Here is a 19,205-nt window from a genome sequence, read left to right on the forward strand (position 1 = left end):
TCTTCGTTGCTGCGTGCGGGCTTTCTCTAGTTGCGGCAAGCGGGGGCTACTCTTTGTTGCGGTGCACGGGCTTCTCATTTCGGTGGCTTCTCTTGTTACCGAGCACGGGCTCTAGGCGTGCGGTCGCCGTAGTTGTGGCTCACGGGCTCTAGAGCACAGGCTCAGTAGTTGCAGCGCACGGGCTTAGTTGCTGCACGGCATGTGGGATCTTCCTGGACCAGGGATTGAACCCATGTTCCCTGCATCGGCAGGCGGATTCTTAACCACTTGGCCACCAGGGAAGTGCCGAGAATCTATATTTTAAAAACCACTCTGGGCATCTGCTTCCAAAAAGCTCCCCAAGTGATTCTGATCTGCAGCCGGGTTTAGGAGCCACTGTTGCATTGCTTTGAAATTATTTATAAATTGGTAGTCCCTTTAAAAGCATCATTATGTTATTCAGGATGTTTGATTTGCTAGAATAGCCCATTTCCTAGTCATGACAGATAACAAAGAGCTTTTATAACTTTTATGTAAATTACTTTACAGAGAGGCCCCCTCTGCTGTATTATCTGTCAGGAGTCATGAGGGAGGGTTGGCGAAAGTAGCTTCCTTTATTTCCTGAGTGGACAAATGAATGATAATGTGGAAACCACTGGAGGTCTGAATGGGTAGTCAAGTCTAGTTTTGATCAGTGTTGAATAGGAGAGCCACCTGGGAACTCTGTATGTAGGATTTTAAAATAAAGCCAACTTGCCAGATGTTTCATTTCTACATAGCTGAAACGCTTATTGGAAATAATGGGTGCTTAATAGGCAATAAAATTTAGTCACAGGTCTTTTGCTGAGTTCATGGATGGAGGAAAAATTGCTGAAATACAGAACCCTCTGAGTTAAAGCAGAATCAGGGCATTAAATATGTTAGTTAACGAATTAAACTTGGGAAATGTGTAACAATTTAGGAAATAGACAAACGTGGTTTTGAGTCCCAGCTCCTCCACTCCCTGGCTGTGCTACTTTAGACATGTTACTTAACCTCTGTGGGCTTCATTTTCTTCATCTGCAAGATGAAAATCCTACCTGGGAGCCTTGATCTGTGGACGAAAAGAGAGAAAATCTCTTCTTTGTACATTGTACGGAACTCAGTGAACGTTCTCTACTCCCACTTTCTCATAGGATTTTTATTCCGTAGGCTTAAGATGTCTTTCTAAATCTGGCCTTCTCTCTATCTCTTTCCAGGAATATCTACTCGGTCAGCTCTTTTAGACAATGCATGAAAGAGTGAGGACTGAAGTTAAGAACTAGAGAATATGGGAAAGAGGAATGAGTCATAGACACTTGAAAAAAAATTTTTTTATGAAGAGTGGAGTGTAGACAGAATTACTGTCCGCGGGAATAATGACATTATCCAAATTCTGCCTCAAGTATCTGCGCGGTAGCCTGGGAGCTCAACTCAGGCTACCAGGCTTGGAGGGTGGCCCCACTAAGTAGCACCTGACGGCCCTTTCTTTCCTCATCTTCCTTTCCCCCCTCTCAGGCTCTTTTGTTTCTCTTTCCCTCTCTCCTCCCTTTCCCTCTTTTAAACGGCCCTTCTTTCGACTTGCCAATCATGGCCATAGTAATCACAGACCAGGCCCCTGGAACTCGAGGCTAAAAGAGGTTGCTGGTTGCTAACACCTGTCTCCCAGCTAAATGAATAGGCTCTTTTGTGGGCAGGATGCTAAAAGAGCTGATTAGTACAATACTGGCTTAAAGGACCTATTAATGATCCAACATATGTAAATCATGGAGTGATTTAAAGCCATTTTAGAGATTTGTTTCTTGTACTCTACGTTAATGTTATATATTGAATTAGGATGTTGGCTGAATTTTTCCATGTAAACCGTGAATCTGTTTATTGCCTAAACGGACTAATTTTTGTCATATTGATTGGGAATCATTTATATTCTAAAGAAGTTTCTACCCTTAAGGGCCCTTGTATTCTGCAAATGTCCAACTAGTGTGAAATACAATTAAAGTTTTGTTCACTGTGCTGCTGACATAATTAGTTTAATTTCTGCTCCTTATATATTTCTCTTGGAAGCTGGGAAATTAAAATACTAGATTTTTCATAAAACTGCTTTTTTGAGGGGGTGATTTTACTGTCAGGTGAACAGACTTAGGCCCGAGGGTACATTTTTTAACATGTCTTACTTAACTTTCCTGTAATAGTCTCTTTCTCTCTATAGAATTAATGTATAATTGGCTATTTAAGCGTTCAGAAGAGAATGTTTGGCCTTTACCCCGTGATTATATTTTTTCCTATACGTCTTTTGAGGAAATGTGTGTAGTTTTTGGAAACTCCTAAGTATATTACCATTACGAGAGCATGAGAACTTTTGCAAAGGCTAGAGAATGGAGTGGTTTCCTGAGATAAGCTGTATTATTTAATTCCTCCCCAAATCACCGCTGTGTTCTGTTTTGGACCATGGTGCTTACAGACCTTGTTGTGAAAGTGGAAAGGCCGTGAGGCCTGGCAAATCCTCTTCACAAGTTTTCTCTGATGCGTTTCACAGAAATGGCTCTGGTCTTCAGGAACAGAAGTCACTCTCAAGGAGACTTTACACTTAATTACTCTAATCCACACTTAACTTCCTACAGGATTCTTGGAGAGATTCTTACCAGGCTGCTGATTTCATGGAGTTATGACCTATGAAGGTTTTTCTTTATCTCGGTTAAGCCTGCTAACCTTTTTTTTTTGAAGGGAAAGTGACCTTGGTCTGGTAATTTCTCCATTGTCCTCTCCTGTAAAAAGATAAGCAAAACCTTCTGGCTCCCTCAGCAGCCATTTTCAGCAGCTACCACCCATGTGCTGAATTTGAACTTTACACAAGTTTTGTTGAGCTAGTGTCACTTGACTTATGAAAGCTGCCCCCTCCAATGCATCTCCTAGTTTAACATTCACATGCCTTTTCTAGAATTGCATATAATTATTATATGCAATTATATTATAATTATTAAATGCAATTTTAATGTTTCATTATCTCTGGGTTATGGAGTGGTCAGGTCTCCTAGGGACAGCCGATCCAATCAGACTACTTGGAGCCAGAGTCTGACTTGCTGAAACATTTTAACTGTCTTGATCCACTTTGAAGAAATGCTGCCTAGTCATCCTGAAATTTACAGGAAGTTAGGCCAACTGGAGCCTCTGCTGCTGGCCTCTGAGTAATTCGTTAGTAATCAGCACCATTGTTTATTTGCAACTGCTGGGTTATGTTAAAAGACTTGGGAAAAAAAGCTTTTCTTAAGTAAATGGAGCGGCCTCCTCTCCCACCCCGCCCCTTCTTGTTTTACCCTTTTCATTTACTTGGAAAAATCTTTCCACACTTAGTTCTGATCACATGCATGGAATGTGATGGAATCAATATCTTTTATGCTATAAGAAAGCTTGTTTTCCCTCCAGCAATTTCTGTGAATTCCCCCCACCCCCTTTCAACTTTCATAATGATTAAGATATCTGCTTGAGAAATAACCGTGCCTCATCTTCTTCTGTTGACTTACCACCTTTTCCTCGGTCTTGAGTCAGTGGGTCCATAGCCAATGAATTATACCCCCTCTTGACCATTCTCAATTATTATCTTCATGGTGTGGAAGAAGATCCACTAGAGCATGAGCCTTTATTCCAAAATCCTGGACAAAAGGAGCGTTCTGATTTGGGGAAAGAGGGTGGAGTGTTTTCCAGGACTTTAGAGGGAGTGGGTCAGCCGAAGTTCAGCCGGTTTGAGGAATCTTTCGTCAAGGATGGTTCTGAAGAAGAGGGCGGAATTGTCTTGGAATTGATTTTGCAGACCAGTAGCCATGGTTTAGGCAATTTGGATTTTATGGAGGTGAAGAGGAACAGTTTGGTGTTAAAGTTTTGTGCCAGGGTGTGGGGTAGGAAGGAATAGCTGCAGGGCCTAGGACTTGCCCAGTCTGCAGTGGAAAATTCTTAGGCCTTCCGGTTCTCTCACTTCTGTCTACCTCTCTTTTTACCTTTTGGGCATGACTAGATTCAGGTGCCATTCTTGGTCATTTGTCATATGCTGATGGAAGTACCTGCATAGTCATTCTGTGTCAGAGCTGAAGTTTACCTTAGCCAGTGTTTGCTGCACGACTGGTGGGGAAAAGGGGTCAAATGTTCCCAGAGAGCTTGACCGAGGGCACTCCACCTCCCCTACCACCCTCACCATATGGTTGGACCCAGCACTCCAGGTGATTCTGAGTCATCACCCCCACGCCCATTGATCTAGTGCAGTGTTTCCCAACTGTTTGGACTGTTGACATAGTTGCAGACCGGCTGCTTGAGGAATAGTGACAGTGAACCAACCAATTAATGGGGGACACAAATATGATAGTTTTGCAGTTTCACCTCCAGATGATCTTCGTCAGATTCCTAAATTTTATTTATTTGATTAAACTTTTTTATATAGCATGTCACCATGTCTCCTGTACTACCAAAACTAATATTAAAAGTGAAAATATGGGCTTCCCTGGTGGCGCAGTGGTTGAGAGTCCGCCTGCCCATGCAGGGGACACGGGTTCGTGCCCCGGTCTGGGAAGATCCCACGTGCTGCGGAGCCGCTGGGCCCGTGAGCCGTGGCCGCTGAGCCTGTGCGTCCGGAGCCTGTGCTCTGCAACGGGAGAGGCCACAACGGTGAGAGGCCCGCGTACCGCAAAAAAAAAAAAAAAAAAAAAAAAAAAAAAGTGAAAATATGTTGACAGTTACATCTAATTTGGTTTTTGAGATACCGGCTATCCACACCTGCACTGTTATTTGTGGAAACGCTCACAAATAGCCGCCTGAAATCTTTCTCCTCACCTCTTTTCAGAAACAGCACAAACATAAAAATAAGCCACTAGTTTTGTTTGGGAGGGACTGGTACAAAATTCAAGAGCTCTGAATATCATGTCAAGAAAGTAGTTCTTGGACTTCCCTGGTGGCGCAGTGGTTAAGAATCTGCCTGTCAATGTAGGGGACATGGATTCAAGCCCTTGTCCAGGAAGATCCCACATGCTGCAAAGCAACAAAGCCTGTGCACCACAACTACTGAGCCTGTGATCTAGAGCCCATGAGCCACAACTACCGAGCCTGTGTGCCACAACTACTGAAGCCCACGTGCCTAGAGCCGGTGCTCCGCAACAAGAGAAGCCACCGCAATGAGAAGCCTGCGCACTACAACGAAGAGCAGCCCCCGCTGGTCGCAACTAGAGAAAGCCCATGCGCAGCAGCGAAAACCCAATGCAGCCAAAAATAAATAAAGTAATTAAAAAAAAAAAAGCAGTTCTTGATGCCATAGCATGTAAATGTTTACATGTTTGTTTTTTTTTTTTTTTTGCGGTATGCGGGCCTCTCACTGTTGTTGCCTCTTCCGTTGTGGAGCACAGGCTCTGGACGCGCAGGCTCAGCGGCCATAGCTCATGGGCCTAGCCACTCCGTGGCATGTGGTATCTTCCCAGACTGGGGCACGAACCCGTGTTCCCTGCATCGGCAGGTGGACCCTCAACCACTGTGCCACCAGGGAAGCCCTGTTTACATGTATTTTAATACACATTTGGTCTTCCCAACCAAACATCATTTTTTTAAATGGAGAAAAATTGAAATTTGTTGTTACATATTACTAATATTATAAAAGTATATTGAAATGTTTTCTGTAAGTTTTAATATACTGATTTAAAAATACTTTTTACCTAAAATAATTTCTTTATTGGGGTTTACACACAAATTGTGACCCTTTTTTAATCCCTAGAGGCATTACTAAGATTATTATTGCAGTAGATCTCAAATTTTCATGTGTATCAGAGTCTCCCGGGTGCTTGTAAAAAACTGCAGTTTCCTGGTTGCTAGCCCAGACCTATAGAATCTGGGTGTTTGGGAATGAAGCTGGGGATTCTGATGTAGCTTATCTGCAGACGACATTTGGAGAAAGTAATACTGTCAGAAGGAACCACACATTAAAAAAAAAAGATAATATTGAGAAATGCTGATGTTAAGGGGCTGCTTTTATTCTGCAGAGGAGGAATTCAAGGCACAGGGAAGTAAAAAGTCTCCAGTTCACCCAGCGTCCCCAAGATAGTTGAATCTTGCAGACCAGCAGTGAGGTCTTTTAAGTCTAATTGGGTACTCTTTCCATGAGGTTACACCGTGGTGTACCTCCTTATTGGTTTCTCTGATTGCCCTCAAATCAGAAGCTGTAGGATAGGGCAAGGGTGCTTTGATTCCTTCGGAACAATAAGCGACACAATTGGCATTCAACTGTGTGAAAAGTTAGTGTTTCTGAAACTGGTGAAGGACCAGCTTTGTAAAGTGCTTTTTCAATCTGTTGCCAACTAATAGTTTTGTAAAGTACAAGAAAAATGAATTACCAGGAAGTCATGCCCTTGGATGCACAGCAGTTCATACCTACTATGAATTTTTTTGTTTACCTTGACGTGGGTGTCCATGGAGGGTGTGCGACTGCACGCTTTGAATAGCATTGTTCTATTATAGGTGGGTCTGAGGACGTCTTAGGACATCTTGATATCAGAGGTTCTTGATTTTCTTCCTTAGGCTACCTGTAATTGAGGCAACCAACTGAGAACTCCCTACTTGGAGAGAGAAGTTCTATCACTTGGTGATTTGCTAGATCAGAACCACGATTTTAATACTTGAGGATGAGGTGAGGATACTTACCTTTAATATATTTAAGAATATATTGATAGACCTTGCATTTTGTGCCTGTATCAGGAGGGCATTTACCTCCTTTGACTAAATATTAGAAGGGAGTTTCCAACTTCTTGGCCTGTAACTTTACTTACAGTTAATAAAGGTGCTTAAAGGTGGGAGACAGAAAATAAAATTTGACGGTGTGCCGTTTCTTTGAGGCACTTCAGCGTGTTTGGTTTTTAGAGGCCTTTTGTAAGTAGTCTAGGAACAAGCATTATTTGTGTGGCTGTAATGTCAAAATGAGTGTTGATTTGGAGCAGGGGAAAAAAAATCTCTCCATGCATGCGTTGTGTCCTGGTTTAATTGCTTGGTTGGATGAAATGTCAAACTTGATAGATTATTGGAGCTGTTATTTTTATTTTGGTGGTTAAACAATAATGAAACTGTTTGGATGTTTGCGGGGAACACTGCTCCCTGTGTCTGGACTTTGCTCTGGAGAAAGTTTCAATTGTTCAGAAGCAATACTAGTTAGAAAATGCAGCTTCTGTGGCTCCTAGCACAGCTGTCTAAACTATTAGCTGTATTGGGGCCTTTGGACAAGCATTGTTTAACACTTTTGGACACAATTTATGTTTCTGATTCCAAAATGTCTATGGTTGTTGCTGAATAGTTGGGAAACCTAGAAATGGGAGAGAGGTGTCTAGGTAAAATCAAGCCTTTTTTCTTTAAGCATCTCTAGAACAAACTCCATCTTTCTTTTTTTTTAAAAAAATTATTTATTTATTTATGGCTGCATTGGGTGTTCGTTGCTGCATGTGGGCTCTCTCTAGTTGAGGCGAGCAGGGGCTACTCTTTGTTGTGGTGCACGGGCTTCCCATTGCGGTGGCCTCTTTTGCTGCAGAGCACGGGCTTCAGTAGTTGTGGCTCGTGGCTCCAGAGCACAGGCTAAGTTGTTGTGGTGCACAGGCCCAGTTGCTCCGCGGGCATGCGAGATCCTCCCGGACCAGGGCCCGAACCCGCGTCCCCTGCATTGGCAGGCGGATTCTTAACCACTGCGCCCACCAGGGAAGCCCCCAAACTCCATCTTTCTAACTGGGGTAGGGAGGGGTGGGGAGGCTGTGTGATGAGACTGGACCTTGCTTTCTTAGTTACTGTTCAGTAGAATAGCATGTGTGCCAGCCTACAGAGGACTTTGGTCATTATAACCTTATGGTACTTCTCTTTATGCCCTATTTTACCTGTATAAATATTATCGGTAGTTATTTTGTGCTTTTTGTGTGCCAAGGACTTTGCTATATGAACTCATTTAACCCCTCCCAACAATTCTGTGAAATGTAGGCACCAGTATCAGTGTTCCGCAGATCAGGAAATGTGGCACAGAGAAGTTGAAAATGTGCCTAAGGCCACACAGTGTTTGAACCCAAGTAGTCTGGCTGGAAAGGCCCGCTCCCAACCACCAGGCCCCAGCTGCCTCTCACTCCATCAGCTCATCTAATTATGATTACTTATCAGAGTAAGTCTTTAGAAATAGGTTCTATTTCATAGAATGTGGGCTTAAAATTATCCTTTTATACATGGGCCTCCTTGTGTGGAAGGTGATTTTAGAATGTTATTAGCAGTCTTTGTTATTCCTTTACTAGTTTTAATTCCATTAGCACTGAAGGATTTTTTTTTTTTGTCTTTTGTTTTTTAAATTTTTGGCTGCATTGGGTCTTTGTTGCTGCGTGTGGGCTTTCTCTAGTTGTGGCGAGCGGGGGCTACTCTTCCTTACGGTGCGTGGGCTTCTCATTGCGGTGGCTTCTCTTGTTGCTGAGCACGTGCTCTAGGTGTGTGGGCTCAGTAGTTGCAGCACACGGGCTTAGCTGCTTCGCAGCATATGGGATCTTCCCAGACCAGGGATGGAACCTGTGTCCCCTTCCTTGGCAGGCAGATTCTTAACCACTGTTTCACCAGGGTAGTCCTTCCTGAAGGATTGTTTTATAGTTTATTCCATGTTTTAAAATTGTAATTATATTTGATATATCAACCAGTCACCCTCAAAAGCACATTTGGCTAAACAGCTGAAGCATTGGGTTAGAGGAGAATTTATTGGTGGGTTTTCTTTAAAAAAAAAATGTTTTTTTTGGAGTGTCTTTCTGTTTTTCAATAGGCCTTCCCAATAAATTGACCCCTGTGTAGGATACTGTAGATGTTGGTGGCCTGAGGGTCCTCGTGTTGTAAGTGATAGTGGAATAAACGGTGGTAGACCACTTTCAGTAAGAAGCCCGGATGAGTATAGAAACTAAAACTTTGTGCCTGAGACATGTGACCTGCTTTCAGTACATGTGAGCCCTGGCTGGGAGAATCACAGAGGAAGCATCATTTAAATATCTTCCACTAACCTTTCCCTCACATTTGGAGACTGCTACTGAGACTTTTGTAGGAAAAACTGTTTGTAGTAGGAAGCCTGTCACATGTGAGGTGCCCCACGCCAGTAACCACGTCTTTCACAATTTATGTGTCTGATCGCTGCAGTTTTCAGATGCTTTTGATTTCAAGCAGGACACTTTGGGCTGAATGCTGAGCTTAAATTGCAGTGAGAGTTCACTCTGCATGGATTACTTCTGCTGCCCCCTGGCCCATTGCTCGTGGCCCTGGGGAAGCTCAGATAAAAACACCGGTAGAGATGGGGCACAGGTAATGCCTCAAATGTATTTTAGGTGGTTGAGCCGGCAACGGACTCATGCTTAAATAATCTTTTTTTTTTTTTTCTGGCATAGTAGGGACAGCAGAATAATATGAAATGTGCTTTGCCTTACGAACAATTCACCTTCCTTAATTCTCCATAGTGGTTGGACAGTTGAATGAGTAATTGTAATTGCACATCTATTGTCACATACATCCCTTTCCCCCCAACCAATCCTTGGCAACCAGTAATCTGTTCTCTATCTCTATAATTTTGTCCTTTTTGAAATGTTATGGAAATAGAATGATAACAACGTGTGGCCTTCTGAGATTGGCATTTTTCACTTAGCATGATGCCCTCCATCCAAGTTGTATTTAGTAATGTATTTAATAATGCTTTTTATTACTAAATAGAATAAATAGTATGGATGGATGTATCACAGTTTTTTTTTAATTGAAGTATAGTTGATTTACAATGTTGTATTAGTTCCTGGTGTACAGCAAAGTGATTCGTATATATACTTTTTCATAGTCTTTTCCATTATTGTTCATGACAAGATATTGAATATAGTTTCTTTTTTAAAAAAATTAATCAATTAATTAATTTTTGGCTGCATTGGGTGTTCATTGCTGCGGGCAGGCTTTCTCTAGTTGCGGCGAGCGGGGGCTACTCTTCGTTGTGGTGCACAGGCTTCTCATCGCATTGGTTTCTCTTGTTGCAGAGCACGGGCTCTAGGCGCGCGGGCTTCAGTAGTTGTGGCACGCAGGCTCAATAGTTGTGACTCGAGGGCTCTAGAGCATAGGCTCAGTAGTTGTGGCACACGTGCTTAGTTGCTCCACGGCATGTGGGATCTTCCCGGACCAGGGCTTGACCCCGTGTCCCCTGCATTGGCAGGCGGATTCTTAACCACTGTGCCACCAGGGAAGTCTTGAATATAGTTTCTTGTGCTATACAGTAGGACCTGTTATTTATCTATTTTATATTTTGTAGTTTGTATCTGCTAATCCCAAACTCCTAATTTATCTCTCCCCCATCCCCTTTCCCCTTTGGTAACTATAAGTTTGTTTTCTATGCCTTGGATGTATCACGGGTTTTTAAAATTTAATTAATTAATTAATTAATTAGGTTGTGCTGGGTCTTCATTGAGACAGGCAGGCTCCTTAGTTGCAGCTCACGGGCTCCTTAGTTGTGGCATGCGAACTCTTAGTTGTGGCATGCATATGGGATCTAGTTCCCTGACCAGGGATCGAACCCAGGCCCCCTGCATTGGTAGTGCAGAGTCTTAACCACTGTGCCACTAGGGAAGTCCCTGTATCACAGTTTTTTAACCATTTACCTATTGTAGGGCATTTTGGTTGTTTCCAGTTTGGGGCTGTTACAGATAAAGCCATTATGAACATTTATGTACAGGTATTTGTGTAGATACAAGTTTTAATTTCTCTGGGTTAAGTGCCCAGGAATGCAATTGCTCAGTCTTACAGTATGTGTATCTTTAGTCTCTTAAAGAAACCACCAAACTATTTTCCCAAGCCCTGTACCATTTTACGGTCTGTCCCACCAGCAGTGTATGAGATCCAGTTTCTCTGCATCCTCATCAGCATTTGGTATTGTCCCCCTTTTTTAACTTTTCTAATAAGTAGCACATCTGTTTTTTTTTTTTTTTTTTTTTGTGGTACGCGGGCCTCTCACTGTTGTGGCCTCTCCCATTGCGGAGCACAGGCTCCGGACACGCAGGCTCGGCGGCCATGGCTCACGGGCCCAGCCACTCCGCGGCATGTGGGATCCTCCCAGACCGGGGCACGAACCCGTGTCCCCTGCATCGGCAGGCGGACTCTCAACCACTGCGCCACCAGGGAAGCCCCTGCACATCTGTTTTTTAAGTTCATCAGACTACTTGTAAAACTGACGTGACTGACAAAGAGCAAAGATTTTTGAGTCGTGGTTAGCTCTTCATGTAGCTCTTTCTCTCTACAGTGTTCAGTGGTCTGTTGACCTGCTTTTTAACCCCCTGCCCTGGTGTCCCTGAGAGAGAGAAGACTAACCGGGACTGACCTGGGGGAAGTGAGGACATGAGCACGAGACTCAGTCTCCCCCTAACCTGGCAGGACATAGCACAGTACCGCTTCTGGCTCAGAATGACGACAAACGAACCAACAATGCTGTCCCAACACTATGAATTCTGGTTGATTCTTATGTTTGCCTCAGTGAATATAGCCTTAAATATGCTGAAAATTTGGCTCAGAATGGCCCTAAGAACTTGTTCAAATTGTTCTGTTTCATTTTCTTTGTCAGGTGATTTTAGGTACTTTATTTCTGGTGATGTTAATTAGCTTATACTCCTCATTTAAATACTAAAATAGCACAAAAGTGTATATATAAAGCAGAAAGTAAACCTCCACCCGTACCAAAAGTAACACTGTTAAGTGGTTCTAGACTTTTTGACTATATGTTTTGTATCTCTCTCTCTGTATATATACATATGTATGTATATATTCGGTGTGTGCTATGTGTGTGTGTGTGTGTGTGTGTGCTCCACCTGCTATTCTGTATTCTCCACCTGCTGTTCTGTACTGCTTTTTTTTTTTTTTTTTAATGGCTAATATATTGTGGGCATTTTCCCCTGTGTTTCTTTTTTAAGTGTTTAATGCCTACGACAAAACTTTGGGTTCCTTTCTCTAACCCTTTTTTGTTCTGTTGTAAAAGGGATGAGAGAGATACCATTGAAAGACCCAAACAATAAGTATTTTATTCCTAGTTACATGGGTTTGGGTTGAAATAAGGTTATGGCTTTATTTGCAGGTAAATCCTTAGAATTCTGGGTGTTGGGATCTATCTATCCACTCTATTATGAATAATGCAAGTCTAACTTTATGGTGTGATCTCTTGCAAGCCTTGAGGGAAGCAAGAACTGTGAGCACAGTAATCTTTAGAGAATGTATAGTCCTTTGGGTATTTGTCTACTCATTGGCTGCTTAGTCAGATGGAGTGTTTTCTTAAGTGCTCCTGAAATGCACAGCGCAGTTTTTATTTTGAAATCTCTCCTTCTGTCTTCTCTGCCTCTTCCATTACTTTGATTACCTTGATGGGACATTCAAGCTGTGCAGTCTTACCCTTTTATTTCCATAGCCTACAAAAGCCAGTTTGAAGATTAACTGTAGGTGAACAGGTAATTTATCTGCATGGCTAGAAATCACCCATCAAGATGAAACGCATGTCGACAAAGGCCCCCTAGACTTGGGGACCTGAAGGAAGGTAACTTAATCTTGTGGCATTTTTAGTGGAAACCAGGATGAAAATTTAGGAAGTTTGACTTATTGGAGGCAGAGAATGAGTATGGGGGTGGAGAGACAGAGAAAGAGAAGGGGACGGGGAGGGGGGAGAGAGAGGGAGAGAGAGAGAGTGTGTGTGTGTATTTGGGGAAGAGAACAATCCAGAGCTATAGAGTAAATAAGAATTATGAATTAAGGTAATCTTCAAAGTGGAATTACAGAATCTTTGTTCTGAGAGGGTGGCTACTGGGGAATAGAACATGAGCTTACCAATGACTTCATGATGAAGCTCTTGGAGTTGTTTAGGTGATGGAGTTTGAAGACAAGGGCCTTTTCCCTGCCCCTCTTCTGTATTAGCAGCACAGGGGAAAAAATGAAGAAATAGCTTTGTATAGAAAATCACACCTGTCGAATGGTTCCAAGATTTCCGTTGCCAGGTTTCTAAAGTGAACTGCCCAAGATAGCAGTTTAGTCACGTCGCTGACTTCCTTTCTCCCCATCTTGTCATCAGGTCATCAGGCTGTGTCCTGTCAGCTTTGGAGTCTTCCTTTTCCTTCAAAGTGGGCTTGTTACTTTTTCAGTTCCTGACATTTACTAATCTAGTATTTCATTGTGCCTGAGGTAGGCAGTTGCTGTACCCTTGATGTTGGCTACCTTTCTTCTTTTTTTTTTTTTAAATTTTATTTTTTATTTTTTGACTGCTTTGGGTCTTCGTTGCTGCGCGCGGGCTTTCTCTAGTTGCAGCGAGCGGGGGCTACTCTTCGTTGCAGTACGCGGGCTTCTCACTGCGGTAGCTTCTCTTGTTGCGGAGCACGGGCTCTAGGTGCACGGGCTTCAGTAGTTGCAGCACGCGGGCTCTAGATCGCAGGCTCAGTAGCTGTGGCACGCGGGCTCTAGAGCGCAGGTTCAGTAGTTGTGGCGCACGGGCTTAGTTGCTCTGCGACATGTGGGATCTTCCCGGACCAGGGCTCAAACCCAAGTCCCCTGCATTGGCAGGCAGATTCTTAACCATCTGCGCCACAAGGGAAGTCCGCTATTGGATACCTTTGTGCACTATGAAGTATTATGCCACAGTGGATAATAAAGTGCCCAAATTATATTACAGAACAGATTCTGGTAACTGCAGCCCCGGGGACCGGCTTGGCTGGCGTGCCCTCCTGCAGCTCGGGGGTGGTTTTGCCACAGAGTGCTGTGAAGCAGGTTGAGCCTCATTCAGTGCCGGTTCCTATATCTGAACACTAAAGTGGCTCTTTAAAGATTAAAGGGACTGCCCGGTTCTTCTGGCCCCAAGATGGAATGATCCCCGCCATGGCAACAGCCGCTGTCTCCCAGGAGAGGCCATCCTATCCAGCAGGGTTGTGCTTCCAAATGTTACAGTAAGCCTGCGGTGGATGATGCTGTGGTGATAAGTTGCCATTTAGGTACTCTCGACATATGAGCTATATAGCATCCCATGGTTTGAATTTCTGGGCAAAACTGCCTCATCAGGAAGTCAGAAGCCTCTACTTTCAAGCCGTGCCTTTGCGGAGGTTTTCTCCTTTGTTCTATTTGACTGTTCTGTTGAGTCAAATGAACTTTAATTTTCACAATCATAAAAATTCCATTAAGCCCCTTGTACTGCATCCCAGGTGTGAAAATGTCTCAGTCTAACAGGACTGTGGGTGACAGTGAAAATCCTTAAGATAAGTAGTTAGGATAATTGCCTCTGGAGGCTTGACGAAAATAATGGTCCAGTTAACAAAATAAATACAGTTCAATTGTTATATTCTTGATGGTTCTTGTGGGTGAGGGGACTAATGTCTAAGACCTGCTCTGTGAGACTACTGTTCAGTTTGGTGGTCTATTTTTTTTTTTTTTTTTGCGGTACGCGGGCCTCTCACTGCCGCGGCCTCTCCCGTTGCGGAGCACAGGCTCCGGACGCGCAGGCTCAGCGGCCATGGCTCACGGGCCCAGCCGCTCCGCGGCATGTGGGATCTTCCCAGACCGGGGCACGAACCCGTGTCCCCTGCATCGGCAGGCGGACTCTCAACCACTGCGCCACCGGGGAAGCCCGTTTGGTGGTCTTTGGGGGGAAAAAAACCCAACTTTTTCATTTTGGACTTCCCTGGTGGCGCAGTGGTTAAGAATCCACCTACCAATTCAGGGGACACGGGTTTGATCCCTGGTCTGGGAAGATCCCACATGCTGCGGAGCAACTAAGCCCGTGCCACAACTACTGAGCCTGCACTCTAGAGCCCGCGAGCCACAAGTACTGAGCCCACGCACTACAACTACTGAAGCCCGCCTGCCTAGAGCCCGTGCTCTGCAACGAGAAGCCACCGCAATGAGAAGCCCGCACACCACGACGAAGAGTAGCCCCCACTCGACGCAACTAGAGAAAGTCCGCGTGCAGCAACGCAGACAAAAAACAAAGAAAAAAACAAACAAAAACTTTTCATTTTACAGTGCTTAGGGAACACGGCTATGACCTGTCTCCCAAAACATGATCCAAGGCCTCTCTGTATCAGAGTCACTTGGGAGAGGGAGATGCTTATTAAAAATTCTGATTCTAGGGGCTCCTTCCACTTCTGCTAATTCAGAGTGTCTGAGAGACTGGGTTGGGAAGTGATCCTTTTCAGTAAGCACCACTGTTGATTCTTAAGTACCTCTAGAGTTGATTCTCGAGTATCCTAAAGTTTACTTCATTTTTCATGCCTAATTTCTGTGATTTATTAGATGATAGCTACTTGGTTGACATTCATTGTCTTTTTTGAAGAGTAGGTCCTCTAGTTTAAAAAAAAAAAAAAAGGTTATAAGATCCCTGAACATCCAAGATTAGAATTTAGCAGTGTCTCTAATTATCAACAAAGTGAGAAAGCCACTGGTTCTTGGAAATTTGGGTTTATCAGTTCACTGTCTTCTCAATCATAAAAAGGACGTGGGGGGAAAGAAAAAGGATATGGACATAAGTAAGATTAATTTTGTTAAAAAGAGGAAATGTGCAGTATTATTTAGGATGCTAGGAATGGGGAAGCAGGTAAAATTTAGGAGGCTGTTGAGAGGAAAGAGTGAGAAGGGGAAAAGATTAAAGTAGTTTATAAACAGCAGAACATTTAAAACTTTTAACTGAATTTTAAATTACCAAGTAATATTTGAATATATGCTTGTTGTAAAATGTATTCAAATACCGGTAAAGCTAAAATACCTCCTTGATCTGCTCCCATTGCACTTCCTTCCCATATCTTTTTCTATGTATTTGGTAATTTTCTATGGATTTGGAAGACTACAGAATCCTAAGAAATGACTATTTTAATTTCTTTTGACACCTGCTTGTTGTTTAAAATGTTAAGAAATATCAGAAAACAAACCAAATGTGGGCTATAAACGGCATTATATATTTCTGTTCAAGTAAAAACAGTGGGTATGGTGTTTGCAAGGTGTGTGTGTATATATATGTACATACATACATACATACTCGTACACAAAAGCCTAACATGCACACATACACATGTTAAATATCTCTTGTGACCACACATAAAAAGTAAGTCTGCATAGCTTTGGGTGTGAATTAACTTTGTCTGAGTTTTAGAATAATATATTAAAAAATATATATATTGAAGGAAATTAAGCACAGAGCCACAATTATTTTGTTTATTTCTCATACAGTCTCATATTCTTGGAGTTTTCATATAACCTTATAAAAGCTCAAGCGCCTGAAGCCATTAGTTCAAGTTTAGCATCTTTTTAGAGCTCTACATGTGTAATCCTCAGCCTTTCCCGGCTAAAAGAAGGAACTCAATTGGAGTATGGTTATATTCAGGGGAAACTGATCGGAACTGTACAGAATCCCACAGAGGGAAATGATAATCTGAGACAGCCCTCCTCACCTGCTGAGTGGTGCTTATCTTAGCAGAATTAGGAAGTTCTGATGCTTCTGTTGTGCTTCGCATCATTTACATTTACTTCCTGGGCAGAGTACCATCTGGATTTTCTCTTCCTCATTTAAAGTTTACTAATATAGAATGAGTCAGAAGCTTTTAACAGTATTCTATTTTTGTTTCTGTATTTGTCTCTACTGTATGTACCTTGAGAGTTGCTCCATATTAGGATGTTTGTGACTTATCATCAACTACAGAAATATTTTTTAAAGTGTGGTCTGTGAGATAATGGTTGTCAACTGCTCTAAAGATGCTTTTATCATTTGAAAAAGACTAATTAACACATACTGTAGGAAAGCTTCTTTAAACACAGCTATTTTCTGGAAAGGAAAACACTGAACGGGAGGAAGTAAAAGAGGGAACATTTTATAAAACCTTCTAAAAGGCCAGTGTGGTTATCCTGTTGAAATAATGTAATTCAAGGGCACTGAGTTGGATAAATAACTTATTTTTTTTAAACTAGCCCCGTGAAAAGGAATAGAATTAAATAGCATAGTTTTTAAACCCGAATTCTGACAATCTGCATGTACATTTTAACGAATCCTAACATTTATTGAATGACAGGCTGGATTGGCAGCTACATCCAGAGTTGATGCCTTGAGAGACCTACCTGACAGGATGAACAAGGCTAGGTGTGGTGGCCTTGAATGCCCATGCTAAGGAATAGCTGATGACGGTGGGAAATTTTGAGCAGGGAACAGAAGGATCTGATATGAACTTTAGTTTCATTCCTGTCGAATGAAAACACAAACACGGAGGAAGCAAGGACTTAATCTTTTGTTTTCTTTGTCCAGCACCATTGTCAGTTCTAGCCTGTCAGGGCAAACTCAACAATAATTAATAGCTGTTGATGAGCCAGTCATTCTAGAATCGATTTTTTTTTTAAGACACCAATTGTACTTGAACATTTGTTACTTTTTAAAAAAATTTATTTATTTATTTATTTATTTTTGGCTGTGTTGGGTCTTTGTTTCTGCGCGAGGGCTTCCTCTAGTTGCGGCGAGCGGGGGCCACTCTTCATCGCGGTGCGCGCGCCTCTCACTATCGCGGCCTCTCTTGTTGCGGAGCACAGGCTCCAGACATGCAGGCTCAGTAGTTGTGGCCCATGGGTCTAGTTGCTCCTCGGCATGTGGGATCTTCCCAGACCAGGGCTCGAACCCGTGTCCTTTGCATTAGCAGGCAGATTCTCAACCACTGCGCCACCAGGGAAGCCCTAGAATCGATTTTTTAATAAGCTGGCCAATAAATGAGAATTGACATAAATTTAAGGATTTTTCAAAAGTAAGTGTTAATGTGATTTTCACAGACTCCTGTGTTCCTTAAACATCTAGTAGGTGTGATGGTGGATAACTTAGCTTTAGCATAGAGAATGTGGCAGCTGATTAAACAAACAAAGAAAACTCTCCTATGTATCTGTGTTAATTAGAGAACATGAGTTGTCTAAGGAAACAGAAAGGTCAGAGAAAGCCTGATGGGGAAAAAGAACAGTGAGCCTGGTCAGAGCTGACAGAATTCACCCTAATGATTTGACCAGCTAGCCATGACTGGGCATCCTCTCACCCAGATGTTCTAATTTGTAAATGCGAAGTGACTTCTTTACCAGCCTCTTGGGGAAATCTCCAGAGCTCGTGGACCTGCTACCTTCAGTAATCGTGCTCTCCTGAGCCCCAGGCTGTTTTCAGGTGATATTTCAGAAGGTCACTGACCACTGGAGCTTTTCTGGGTGACCAGCAGCCAGGGAATGAGGTTCACCTGCCCCCAGTAATCAGCTTTTGATTTAAAAGAAAAATCAGTGGGGTGCCTCTTCTTTCCTAGGTTGCAGTTGATTGCGGTTGGCTCAGGCTGAGTTGTTTGGGAAATGAGTTTTGCCTGGCATGAGTCAGCACTGCCCTGGGTAAACCGCCTGCTCTGTTGCAATCTTGCTTACCAAAGATATGTCCCCAGGCAGCACCATTCACTGCCTGAAAGCCGCTGCTGTTGGTTCCTGAGATGATCTCATCTGAACCCGGCTCCAAGGACCTCAGCAGCGGCAGGAACCGGAGGCAGCTTGCTTTCTGCCCTGGCCATGTTTTGAAACAGGCAAAATCAGGTAACCCCAGTCTGTTTTCTCTTAGTGTCTTGAGCTAGACTGAGCTGATGCAGAAACTGGGAAGAGCCTTAGTCTTTAGAAGTGAGTCAACGTGTTATCAATTCGGGTATCTGAAAGCCCTTCAACTCTTTGGAGGGGACGTTAGAGGAAAAGTTAAATTTCCTTTGGGATCTGGATGTGGTTTTGGACCTAATAAGACCATTTATTATATAAACCTTAGAGAAATCAAACAGGTTCACAGCTTTATCCATCCTTTGCTGTTGTAGTCTCTATTCTTTCTGTGTCTTGTGAGAAATAGTTTAGTCATACTAAACCATTGTTAAAGGAAGAGAGAGGGGCAAACATATTTGCTTTTCTGCTTAATAACTGTGACTCCTGAATTGTAGAAAGCACGGTCTTCCCAGTGAGTTTCTGAGGTGTTAGGAAGACCCTCCCCTCATCCCTCATTCTGTTCAGACTGCTACCCTGTCTCCTTCCCGCTCTTCACCTCTGAACTTCTGAAATCTTCCGCCTCAGCACCAGGCAGTAACCCTCCTTAAAGTCTGCTCCTTCCTGTTCCTTACAATTACCCCCAGGTGGTCCATGTTCACTCTTTACTTCAGGCCTCTGCGCAGGCAAGCCTTCCC

At 43.1% G+C, this 19,205-nt stretch overlaps 1 protein-coding gene across 5 annotated transcripts in view; it reads left to right on the forward strand.

The window, feature by feature from the left end:
* Positions 1-19,205, forward strand: part of RFFL (ring finger and FYVE like domain containing E3 ubiquitin protein ligase) — a 68,989-nt gene that overhangs the window by 3,643 nt on the left and 46,141 nt on the right. The window contains exon 1 of one of the 5 annotated variants that reach the window (XM_081218459.1): positions 6,544-6,652. The exons of 3 other annotated variants lie outside the window; for them this stretch is intronic. Coding sequence is in view for 1 of the 2 variants with exons in the window: in XM_081218455.1 (XP_081074581.1) it covers positions 18,480-18,579 (100 nt within the window). In the remaining variant the exon portion in view is untranslated. Of the gene's footprint in view, positions 1-6,543; positions 6,653-18,435; positions 18,580-19,205 lie in introns of those variants that run through there. One more of the 5 variants, XM_081218455.1, reaches the window with a different exon arrangement.

The sequence above is a fragment of the Mesoplodon bidens genome (genome assembly GCF_964165515.1).
Source record: "Mesoplodon bidens genome assembly, chromosome: 19".
Taxonomy (NCBI): Eukaryota; Metazoa; Chordata; class Mammalia; order Artiodactyla; family Ziphiidae; genus Mesoplodon; species Mesoplodon bidens.